Raw genomic sequence first — 12,333 nt, forward strand, 5'->3', positions numbered from 1 at the left:
CTGTTCAGGTCCATCAGGGCGTGTCGTCCACTCAGCTGCGACTTTAGTCACAGTCCCTCTCTGACCCCGACACTGTCATGGTGGTTGACCCCTGTCGCATGTGTTTGTCAGTCCATCGCGCCCGCCTGTTGTTGGAGTGCAGCGGGGGTCGGCAGCGACGCGGACCCCCGAGGATCGAGGCTTCCCACCTCCGTGATGAATGTGAGGACAGAGACGAAGAGCCAAGTCAGTCTGGGAGTGTGCACCAGGTTTAGCTCTACTTGTGGGGACCAACTGGAAACAGTTGCTAGTGAGGTTATTGCCGGTCCCTGTGAAGTCACGCCTGAATTTGAGGCTTAAATCTTTAAAACAACCGGGCTCCAGTCTGGTCCAGAGTCCTGGTTCAGGTGGGCCATGTGTTAGGTTCAGGGGGAGAGGCTGGGGAAAGGGTGATGGCCAGGAGAGGTCCCCACAAGGACAGAGATCCATGTGTATGTGCGTGTCAGTTTGCAATTTTGCCACAGAAATCCCTCAGTCACATGATCCTCTGTGACAAAGAGGAGTGCCAGGATGAAGAGCTTGGAGCAACGTCCCAAACATTTCCACAACATCACAGCAATACACCACATGACTTTGCCTCACAATCTGCTGCCATTTTGGTTCACTGGCTCTGGTTCCTGATGTTCTTGCCCAGAAACGTAGCCAAGCTTCTCCTTCCTTGTAAACAGCGCGAGCCGCAGAAGTCAGCTGACCTTGAAAGCAGAGCCTCAAAGCAGGGAGCAGCCCTCGCCCCCCTTCATGTGGCACACGGCAGCAACGCCAAACACCCAAATAAAAACACAAACCAGAAGCAGTTTTAAGCACTTGAGCTTCTCTTTAAAAAAGAAGTGAATTCATGAAGACAGACAACATTATGATCAGTTGGACATCAGCTACACAAAGGGATGATGGTTGTGGATTTAAATAACTTAAAGGCCGTGGCTTTGTTTGGCGTTAGTCTGACCGTCGCGGCACTTCCTCCGCAGTCAAGCTTCTCCTGGACCTCTGGTTGCAGGTCAGGTCGCGGGGGCAGCAGCCGACGTCTCCTCCACTGGTTCTAGTCTGAGCCTCTCCCCGATGTCTGAGCTCCTCCCCCCACCTCTGCTGCCCGCCCCACTACAGAGCCGCAGCAGTCCCAGACCAGGGTTCCTGAGAGGAGCACCAGGGGATGGACCTAAACACTGTCGGTGGAAGACTCTCTGTCAAAGAGAGGAAGTCAGATGCCGCGTCCTCCCAGTGTTCGTACAGGAGGGTTACTCCACAGCAGCCGTGTGGAAAAATAAATAAAAGAAGCACATGAGGACGACATCCGGCATTAGAAGGCTTAAACGGCACCAGCTTTTAGCTTAGGAAACATGTTAAAGAGAAGAACACTCGCTGCTCCAGGCTCTGATATCAGTGCTGCAGAAGAAGTGTCCGCTCCGGAGAGCCGCTCCTGTCGGCCAGCGTTGTCACGACGACCGCCTCACATGAGCGGCTCCAAGCTTCCTCCGGACGTGACAGAGACCCGAGTCTTTCCTCCAGGAGCAGCAGTCATTAGTAGTGTTACCGACAGAACTCTGGACCACCAGAGCCTAAATACTGACCCGACGCTCTCCTGCGTCCAAAAAGTCCTCCAAGGTTCTCGTGCTGAAGGTGCGAGAACAGAAAAAGACTTTTTCAAGTTCCATTCTGCTCAGCCCAGGAGTGACTCTCCTGAACCGGCGCGCGATGTCATCAACAAGAAAGAAGTAGCTTGGCATGGTGCCCTGGACCAGCAAGGGTCAAAGGTCATCCCTACACTCGCCGGACTCGACACAACCTCATGCTTGGCGGACTCTGGTCCAGAACCGTCAGCCACTACCGCTGACCTTTGATCAGACCTGGTGCCACTTCTGTCTTCACCTGCTCCACACCTTCCAGGACTCACCTCTGATGGACATTCTACATCAGCATGGCCCTCATGGCCGCCTTGCTGATCCGTCTGCGGTTCTTCCTCATCCTCCTCTTGGGATGAGCAGGAGGTCTGGGCGCTGCTGGAGCTACTGGTTTCTGCGTGGTGCCTGTGACTTGAAAGGCATGTCTGATGGTTAGTGGAGGAGCATTCCCGAGGTGTGGTGTGCGCTCCTCACCTGGTCTCAGGGTGGTGTGCAGCTCTTCTCTCTTCTTCTGTCTCAGCAGCTCCTTCTCCTGGTCCAGCCTCTGGTGCAGCAGAAGCAGCTCTCTTCTCTCCTGCTCCAGTATTTTCTCCTCCAGCTTCAGAATGCTCTCCTCCTCCGGAGTGTCGTTCTCCCTCCGAGGATCTGGGTTTGGTTCTTTAGTGGGCCGGAACCTGCTCAGGACTGTGGCCTGAGACGGACCAGGCTTGGCCTGAGGGGTGAGGGACCTGTCCTCCCCGCCCTCACTAGTGTTCCCTTCAGTACCTGTGAGCCCCGCTTCCACCAGCTCCTCAGACTTGTTTCCTCCCAACTGTCCAGTGGAGTTGTATGTCCAGCGCGGAGTGTCGAGGGCGGGCTCCCCGTGCTGGTTCCCCTTGGCCAGGCTGAAGCCCCCATGAGTGAAGGTGTCTCCTCGGGGGCTCCAGTGATGCTGCAGAAGGTCCTGCAGGTGAGAACCCTGGTTCTGCTTCAGACCATCCCGGTGATGGAGCTCATCTTTGGAGTGAACCTTCACCTGAGGAGGAGAGGAGCAGAGCAGCCAGTTCAAGACCCCAGCTCTTGTGGGAATCCCTGCTGTTGGGGAGGCATTCATGGGGGAGGGGAATGTTTCAGGCTGAATTTCACCCATTGACCTCAGTCATTAGCCCTTTACCTTCTGGCCTGAGCTGATTTCCACATGGATGAGGATGAGGATGAGAAGGAGGAGTAGGAGGAGGAGGAGGAAGAGGAGGAAGAGAAGGAAGTGGAGGAGGAGGACGAAGAGGAGGAAGAGAAGGAGGTGGCGGTGGTGGAGGAGCAGCAGGATAAAGAGGAAGAGGAGGAAGAAGAGGCAGTGGAAGAGGTGGCGGTGGTGGAGGAGCAGTAGGATGAGCCCTCCTCACACAGAGGTGATGGCAAACCCTGATGTTGGTGGACCGGAGTGCACAGCAGCTTCACCTGGACACCAAGATGGAGGTCCATCGCGAGCGCCATCCGTACCTGTTCGTGGCTGACAGTCTGGTTCCAGTGCTGCTCCTTGTGTGGCCCGTTCTGCCGGCGGCTGGACTTCTTCTTCGGCGCTGGAGCCGCCTGACAGCGACACTCCACATGGTCGACCACAGACACCACAGCCTTGGCGTAGGTGGGACTCATGTTGATGTACTCCACCTTCATGACCTGGGTTTAGGAAGAACATGGTGAGGACATGAGGCAGAGCCAGCGGGTCCGGCGCCGGCGCAGTTCACCTGCAGGTACCGGGTGTTGGTGCGGGACGGCACGCACTGCAGGCTCTTGGTGTTGCAGCAGCCAGAGCAGCGCTGCACCTCCACACACGGCGGCCACAGCAGAAAGTTGGCGTTGCTGCGGTCCAACATGGACCTGGTGACCTCCACCACCTCTGTCCGAACTTTGCACAGAGCCTGCTGTGCCGGCTCAGCACCTGGCATTCACAGGAGCGAGGGAAAATGCTGAGCCACGGTGAGACAGAAGAGGAGGTCGAGGGAAGCATCTCATGGCTCTGGCTGGCGAGGAGAATCTCTCCAGCTGCAGCTCAGCAGAACACACTCACCTAAGCTCCGCGGCGACCTGTGACCTCCAGCAGCAGCCGAGTTCCCCTCCTCATCTGAGACACAGCGACACACACAGGAGTTCAGACGTCTCGTGGATCCAAGCTTGGCAGGCGTGGATCATGTGACATGCTCAAGCTCCGCCCACCACCACCTCCTACCTGAATACGTCTGAAAATGACCGTGTTCATGTATCGCCCCAACTCTGGCCAACAAACCAGAGACTGATTCGAGCAGGAGTCTCATGACACCTTTGACTGCTCAGCAGCAGTTTTCTCTCTTTTGTCATCATGACGTTTCACTTTCTTTCAACAAATCTTCAGTCCTGAAGCCAAAAATGAAGGTCATGATCCACTGACTGTCCCTGCTCTGGTCACAGCTGTGATGATGCAAACACCTGTCCTCTTCAGCTCAACATCATTTGCTATGTTATTGAAATGATTTTTATCTGTCTTATCTCTCGTTCTCCACATGAACTCCTTCGTTCTTAACCGTATTTGACCTCGTATTATTGATTTACTCATTTTGAAATACCAAATAAAAATAGCACAAGGCCAAAACACACCTGATGAACGTTTCAAACATGAAAGAGTCTGAAGAGTCAAAGAGGAACTTCCTGTCTCAGCATCAAAGTGCTGACTCACTTCTGCAGCGAGGTTCCTTTACCTGTGGAGTCTGAGAGCAGCAGCCGCTGCAGGTCCTGGATGGAGGAGATGGGCGTGTCTCTAACCAGCTCCACCAGAGCTACAGGAAGAGGCTCCCCCTGAAGAGATGCAGAGCCAGGGTTAGTCCGCCGCCCACGGTGGGGTGACCACATGAACCCAGTGTGGCTTTAACCCCCCGGCCATGATTAGCCCAGGAGTGTGGAGGGCGGGGGGAGGCGTAAGGGGGGGCACCGCCGACACACAATGGTCACTCAGAGCAGGGAGAATGACTATTGGCGTTGTGTCCTCTCATCTGCTAACATTTAGGGGTCAAAGGAGCCAGGAAGGAGTCAGGAAGTGGGGGAAGGATGGACAGAGTAGAAGAGATGGGAGGCGCATCAGAAAAGAGAGGGATAATGAATGAATGACAGAGGAGACGGAGAGACGCCCGGGCTGCTGCTCTGAGACGGGCATCACCGGAGACACACACCCGGGTCTGAAGAGTCGACCACACCACAGCTCCATTTGATATTTCATCCACATCCTGCCCTCAACATGGAGCTTAGGAATAACGGCTGAAATAATATCTGTGCTGAGTCATGATGAAATAAAATAAATGAAATAAAAAATGAAAATGCTTCATCTAAATTATTCGCAACATGAGAAAAGGAAAATTCATGTTAAAAATTAAAAATTAAATTTTGTTTTCTGGTGCAACTCTACAGTTAGTTGCTTTGAGTCCAAGTGGATCTGGAGCAGAAGGAAGTCACATGTCCGGCGCCGTACACCTCGCCTCGCCTCCATTGTTGTCCATCTTCTCAGAAGGTAGAAGAACAGAGGCGGGAAATGCCGAGCACTGGGCTCACATCTTGTGACGCCGAGCTGCTGAAGCCCCCGAGGACTTGTTCACTGGCTCATTACTTCCTGTCCTCGCCGGCGGAGCCCAGCTGCTAGTTGTGTGAGATGCTAAATATAGGAAGTGCGTCTTTGTCCTTCTCAACGTTAGAGTCTCAGCAAGAAGAGGAATTCTTACTTCAGTCTCCTCGCTATTTAACCAATTATTATTATTAACCAATGTTATTCCGTTACCCTCCCAGCTCAGTAGCCGCTAGCTCTATGCTAGGCTATACTAGCACGAGCGGAACCCTGCTGAGACACACATAAACAGATCACAGATGTGGGGACACAGCTTTTGATTCTAGAAGGTTTAAACGACGTGGTTTTAGCATGCTGGCATTTAGCCACACGCGGAGCAGCTCCAGGTGAGCAGCAGCTGCAGCAGCGGAGGGCACTTCAACGCCCTCTTCATGAGAGGGCGAAGCGACGACGGCACCAGGCTCAGAGTCAAGTTCCAGGTTGGCTCCCAGCTCTCCAGGGCAGCAGCAGCTGAAGCCAGCCTGAGCTTCATCAGAAGACAGATGAAAATGTCTTCGAGACCAGAGAGGGACCTTCTCAGAAGCTTAACAACTCTGGGTATTCTGCAGGTTTTCCCGGGTCAGCAGAGAGGTCGTCTTTGCAGAAGGTCCTGGGTCTGCCCGGGAACTCCCCCAGCCCTCCAGAACATGGACCCCTGGTCTGAGCTCTCCCTCAGCTGACTCTCCAGCAGCAAGGACCTCACCACTGTGTTCTTCTGCGTCCGTCTTCTGTGTGAGCAGCTTACTGACACCTTCAAGTGCCTTTCACCATTACCACGTTGCCATGTATACTGCTGTGTCTATTTATCAATTATTTATTATTTGTTCCTGTCTGTCGAGTTTTATATGTCATGCCGTCCGGGTCTGAGAGAACAGATACTTCATCCATGCTATATGTCTTGTACTGCAGCATATTTGACAATAAAGCTGATCTACCTACCTTCCTACCTTACAACTGCCACATCTGTCTCATTAAAAACTCTGATTTCTTCCCATCAGGAAGTCAGAACTCATTGGTGGTGGGACATTTTGACAGCACCACCCACTAATTTCGCGTCTCGTCTCCTCAGGAATGTGCGTGAACATCCATCTGCAGCTCACAGCTGCCACACGTTCGGCGTGAACCTGGGGAATTCCAGGTCGAGATGCAGGGTTCTTCTAAGCACTGCGGCTGTCAGAGCCAGCTTTTTGTTCCCAAGTGACTGATGAGAGGAATTTTAATTCATCAATCACCTTCGAATGACAGCAGCACATTATGGGGGTTGCCATGGCGATGGTTTCACCCTTGCATGTAGGTGTTCAGGTCTCACTGCCCAGCTTCTCTTCCACCACCAGGACGGTTACAGCTGCTGTTCCCTCTCAAGTCCTGGGATCCCAACACACACTTTCATGACCTGGACAGAAGCCTATTGATAGGCGTGTCTGCCTTTAAAATAACAAGAGTCACAGGCGTCGACGGCTGGTCATGGACACTGCTCTGCTCTGAGTTCCAGCATCGACCTTATCTACCATGACCTCAGACATACTGCTTCATATTGCACTGCAACAGTTGAAGCCTTCTGGCTCAGCTCTGTTCTTAGGTACCAGCATTTGGGCCAAACGTGTGGATCATTTTAGAGCTGGAAAGTGAGTTTCAGGCTGCTCTGACGGAGCAAGGCTTCCACGCAACCACCGCTACAGGGAGGCAGGGGACACCCTGGAAAGGTTGCCAGGTGGGAGTGGCTGCTGCTCAACACGCCGAGCGTGCGACATCTGCTCCCAGCTGCAGCTCCAGGCAGTTTCCAGCCAAACACCACAGAGGACCCAGCGAGCCCCTGGGCGCAGTCAATGTGAGGATTAACGGCGATGTTCTTCAGAGTCGCCCCCTCCTGATGGGACTGAAACTCCAGGAGAACCATCTCCTCAGACTTGGGGTCCACTGCTGCCAGTGGTGGGACCACAGCAGACTCTTAACATCTTCCGACAGGAGGGAGCCAGCCCGCTTCTCCTGATCCACTCAACACGTGGGCGAGTCTCGGAGAGGCACAGCACCGAACCCTCGTTTCTCCTCTGAGCTCGGGGACTCACCTCGGCCACGACAAACCGCGGACACGCCGCCAGCAGCAGGAGCAGCAGCTGTACCCACGATCTCATCTTGCTGCCCGGCCTGGAGCTCCCACGGACCGGGCATTTATGGAGCGAGAGTCCGTCGGAGGTGGCACTGCGCCCGCGGACCAGACCCACCTTCGTGCGCGAAAGCAGCGCGCTCTCCTCGCTCCCACTCGTCCTTCCCGAGGGGGGAAACAAGAGGAACAAGAGTCCAATAAAATTCAAATTTCACTTCTTCTCCAGGTTCACGGGAATCTCTCACGCGCAGCGTCCCACTTCCACGGAGCAAAAACACATGAAAAAGTCTGAACTACAGAAGTTGCAGTGGATGATCACAAGGCTGCGTTAACCGTCCTGGGTCCACCTTGAGGGAGAGAGAGAGCAGTCCGAGGTCAGGATGGAGGTTTGCGGTTCTCTTCTTCCTCGAAGTCTTATCAAACAGCAAAGTGCAGCAGCTGCGGAGCGCCTCGGTCCTGGAGCCGCCTGATTACACTGCAGCCGCGGCTGCGAGGGGAGGAGGGGCCGGCGGGGAGGGCGCTCTACCGCCCTCTGCCGGGTGGAGAGGGAGCGAGCTGGTGTGGATGGACGTGACGGGTCGCTCAGCCCGGTCTCCTGTCCCAGCGAGCCAGGGTCACGAAGAGACTCATGGTGTGACCTCGGTGTTTTCAGGAAGCTGAAGGTGTTATTCTGGGTCCTGACCTTTGAGGAACATTTAGGAACAATGATTTGAGTTTGGTCTAAATGTCAGCCGGCCCACTTCACATCACCCTCGCTTCGGTCGTCTCCAAAAACAGCTGAAACCAACCCAGAGTTGGGCTGGAGGCCGACACCGAGCTTTGCTTCTTTCAGCACAGTCTTGCTCTACTGCTGTTTGCTCGAAGCTCGGGTGAATAATAGGATGCCATTGTTTGTCCAACAAGAGTGGAGGAGGAAGTGGAGCTAAATTTACTCTGCGTTTCATATTGACACGTCTGCACAAGGTCAGCCACTGTTGTGGCGCTCAGATATAGAAGCCAGGTCTGGAGAGCTCCGGTCATGACGCAGTGAGGGCTGCCTCTGAGCAGGACTCCCATAACGCACTGCAACAGTGGAGTCTGAACACTTTCCTGCGGTGTGACGGTCCTTACATGCTCCCTCTCGGACAGAACAGCCACTTGAGCTTAAACACACACACACGGACAAGAGCACAGAGGAGCCTCTGTGAGGAACAGCAGAGTGAGCAGTCGCTAAAGCATTTCAGAGCTTCTCAGAAGATCCCAGAAGGTCACCGCCGCCTGGTCTGCTCTTCAGTCGCACAATGAGGCTGTTTGATTTCACCAGAGCCTGAAAGGTTTCTGCGGTTCATGTCTGGCAGTGGAGGCAGGTCCGAGCCCGGCTGCTGTGACCCTCATTAGTGCCGGAGATCGCATCTCAGCTGCAGCAGTGCAGAAGATGAAGGAGGGTCGTGGACCTGTAGAGGGAGCTGGACCTGCTGGAGCTAGCTTGTTAGCTGGTGTCTCTCCCAACATTCACCTGGAGCTGCGTTCTCCACCTCCTGCCAGAGAGAGTGCAGAGGGTGAGCAGATGTGAGTGTGTGTGTGATGCATCTGTCAACAGCAGCTCATTAACAAGTGTGTGTGAGTGCAGCAGTGACAATGAAGCATTCTTGGACTCCTCTCAGCTGCAGTCAGAAAAGGCTCAGAGTGATTGGTCTCTGCAGAAGAGGACGGAGTCTTCAGAACCGGTCCGTTGGCATCCAGGTCAGAGCTCAGCTGAAGGCCTGATCCAGCCCGAGCATCATGACATTTGATGAAGACCACAGGGATGAGCCGCACCACAGTGTGGAGAAGAAACACCTCCGTGAGAGATGCCTATGTGAGAGCAGCATTCCTCACCACCTCCCCCACCAGGGGACTTCCCTGCTCCGACAGGAGCCATGCTTTTCAAACTGGATGGAAATCATCAGTATTGTTCTCCACACTGTACAAAGGGCAAGGGCGATTGGACTCTGAGTCCCAGCACAAGGGTTCCATCCAGGGATGCCCGTGATGAAGCTGAGCCAAGAGGAATTGTCTGGGTCAGAGGAGGCATTAGTGAGAGCCTCGGAGCAGCACATCTGTCATCTTCCCCCACGATGATGGTGAGGCTGTCAGCTGATCTTCCTCCAGGATGGAACTCAGGAGCTTTGACTCTTGGCTCAGCTCTTTCTTCCCTGTTGATCCTCCCTTCACTTCTCCACCTGGGTCATGTGCTACATCGAGGGCTTTGCTGTTCAGAACAACATCATCACTCCATGGATCTAAGATCCATCCAGCTGAAACCCACAATTCCCAGCACAATCAAGTCCATCTGTTCTTCACACTCTGCTGAAGAGCCACTCCCGTCACATGACGCCGCTTATTTACTCTCGCTCAAGATAAACGCTTATTATGTGCTGAAGTGACGCGCTGCATTCCACAGCCAGACACTTGGGCTGTGCTTGAGTCAGACCTGGACCTGGAGTCAGACCCGGACCCAGAGTCAGACCTGGACCACGAGTCAGACCCAGAGTCAGACCTGGACCAGGAGTTGGGCCTGGACCCAGAGTCAGACCAGGAGTCGGGCCTGGTCGCAGCAGAGTGAGCCTCTGGAGCGTCAGCCACCACAATAGCAAGACAGTGGAGGAAACAGACCACAGGTGTATTTTAAACCTCCCTACGTGCTTCCCTCTGTGCTCCCACATATTCCTGTTTACACGCTTCCTTCCTGATGTGCTGCCCAGGCATCTGCTGTTCCTCTCAGAGCCCTGATGTGATCCTTCCACTGTGAATCTGTTTAATGGATATTTCAGGTCCATTCTGGCTTCAGTCTGACCCTGAATTCAGGGCTGTTTCTCTGGCCCCTCCCCCTCCACCACTCAGCAGGTCATGTGACCAAAACACTGGAACACATGGGAAATGAAAGCACCATACTAACATGCTCTGGGACCAAATCAGAGTTCATCAATCAATTTCACAAGTTTTCAAAATCTGGCTCCCGGTCCCTCCTCTGGACCGTGACTCTTGGGGAGGCGAGTCAGTGCAGGTCCATACTGAAGTTATCACATGACACAGTTCATTCGTTCATCAAAGGCGCTGCAGTGTCAGGCTGCAGGTGAGAAACGCCGGGGCTTTTGGGATAATTGCTCCAGTGAAAGTGAAGCAGGAACACAGGAGCGCAGGTTGAAGTTTTGGGGGTGCAGGTGGGTGGGGGGAGGGGGAGTTAGGGGGGGAGGAAGCTGTGGAATAAAAAGACATGATGGTTTAATGGGGCGGCGAGGAAATGACAGGGTGGTGCCAAATGAGAGGGTGAGAGCAGGCGCTAACAGCCATGGAGAGTGGAGCCGGGGAAATCCAGGCTTTACCTCCCAGAAGACATGGAGAGGGGAGGGTGGGCCAGGGCTGGGGCGGGGGGGGGACTGTGTGTGAGCACAGTCCATGAGGCGAGTGGGACCCTCGCAGGCTTCCAGTGAGAGGGACGATGGGCAGCCGCCAGCGGCTGGCACTGCATGTCCTCTGGCGCCTCTCACTCCAGGTTTCCTCCCACAGCACACAGGTGCGGGTTTGTGTGATCCTAGACCTGACTCTGAACAAGCTGAGCTCAGAAACTTCAGCTCCCTCCACCATCCTGCTTCTTCTCTCCCTCGGCTTCCGTTTCCCTCCTCTGTGTTTGTCTGTCCCAGGTGCCTTCCTGAGCAGCAACCATGGCTTCCGCTCTGACTCAGGTGGAGAGCGCTCGGAAACACAGCACACACTGGAGTCACACACCTCGGGCCCGGCGCTCTGACGTGGCTCCAACAATAGCACAACAAAGCGAGCATCCTGTGAGCAGGGAACAATGGGAGCATCGCTTTGATGGCGGCGAAGCTTCAGCTCAGCGCGAGGCTCCGCTGGCCACCAGACAGCTTCACTCTGATTCAGACTCTCTGGGCAACGTGGCACAATGTGACCCAGCAGAAACTCACCACGGTGATGGTGCTGCCACTCACTCAAACCTGAGGTCTGCTCGTCCCTGCAGCCTGAGACCGCCCCCTTCAGCACACACAACACCCTCATTTACAGTGCAGACCCTTTGAGATCATCCTCAACTGATGCAGTGCGTAATGGGAGGCCTGAATAAGAGGCCCCGTCCGGCCGACAGGCCTAAGGTTTAAATACCCTGGGATTTTGTGCCACAGGAGAGTGTTTGGGTTTCACCACCAAAGTAACAGGTCACAATAAATGGAATCCGTTTATCCCCCCTGATGCTTCAGTCTGTGTTTAGGATCTTAACATGTGCGGGTTCTCTCCGTACTGTTTCCCACATTGCCAGAATGTGGTGGTTCTTCTGTGCTAATCTTGTTTCATGTCATCATGAACTTGAGTCAGGCAAAAGTGGTTTCAACACGGTCTGACTGCAGAAACACAGAGAAGCATGAAGGACGTGTGCTGGAGGGGAACAGGTTCGAGTCCCACTGAAGATCTGCTGTCCATCGTCCGAGGGTCTGTTCTCTCACGTCGCCCTCAGTCTGACCAAATGTTGCCTCTCACACACACACAAAGCTCGCTGTGTTCTCGTCTTTTGTGTTTCAATCCTACCATTGATGGAGCGGAGCATGAGCACCGATGTGGTCAGAGATCTGTCAGGATATCAACATTTCGCGTGCGTGTGTGTGGAGGGGAGCGCTGGCCGACAGCCACCCTGTGAATGACTGCGTGGGAGGGAGACAGGAGGCGATGAGTCATAGTGCACATGCCACCAAGCCACAACAGCACCCCCTGTTGCCGGGGCAGGGGAAGCCCCGCTAGAGTGGGAGCATTGTTTGGACCAGAGTGACGTCATGGGACGTCTCACCCCCAGAGCAGTGAGAGCGACAGGTAGAGGGAGGCCAGTCTGGTCCACCAGTGTGTGTGTGTGTCACTCCACCTGACCAGTCTCTCACCACTGTGCTCACCTCCTCACTTGAGAAGGGGTGGGGTCACCAGTCCACCAAGCATGTTTGGTGCTGTGG

At 54.4% G+C, this 12,333-nt stretch overlaps 1 protein-coding gene across 4 annotated transcripts; it reads right to left on the reverse strand.

Moving 5' to 3' along the window:
- Nucleotides 1-814: 814 nt before the first annotated feature.
- Nucleotides 815-7,968, reverse strand: pdgfbb (platelet-derived growth factor beta polypeptide b). 4 transcript variants are annotated; one of them, XM_053852225.1, is made up of 8 exons: nucleotides 7,326-7,968; nucleotides 4,367-4,463; nucleotides 3,703-3,756; nucleotides 3,380-3,573; nucleotides 3,135-3,311; nucleotides 2,130-2,670; nucleotides 1,928-2,060; nucleotides 815-1,647 (listed from the first exon to the last, which is right to left on the reverse strand). In XM_053852225.1, the coding sequence occupies exons 1-7, from the start codon at nucleotides 7,389-7,391 to the stop codon at nucleotides 1,942-1,944; spliced, it is 1,248 nt and encodes a 415-aa protein (XP_053708200.1). In that variant the 5' UTR covers nucleotides 7,392-7,968; the 3' UTR covers nucleotides 815-1,647; nucleotides 1,928-1,941. The 4 variants fall into 4 exon arrangements, with proteins under 4 accessions (XP_053708200.1, XP_053708199.1, XP_053708201.1 ...); XM_053852224.1 differs by having other exon boundaries at nucleotides 816-1,647; nucleotides 1,928-2,066; nucleotides 7,326-7,962; XM_053852226.1 differs by having other exon boundaries at nucleotides 816-1,647; nucleotides 1,928-2,066; nucleotides 6,492-7,962.
- Nucleotides 7,969-12,333: the final 4,365 nt, after the last annotated feature.

Source organism: Synchiropus splendidus, chromosome 19 (genome assembly GCF_027744825.2).
Source record: "Synchiropus splendidus isolate RoL2022-P1 chromosome 19, RoL_Sspl_1.0, whole genome shotgun sequence".
Taxonomy (NCBI): Eukaryota; Metazoa; Chordata; class Actinopteri; order Syngnathiformes; family Callionymidae; genus Synchiropus; species Synchiropus splendidus.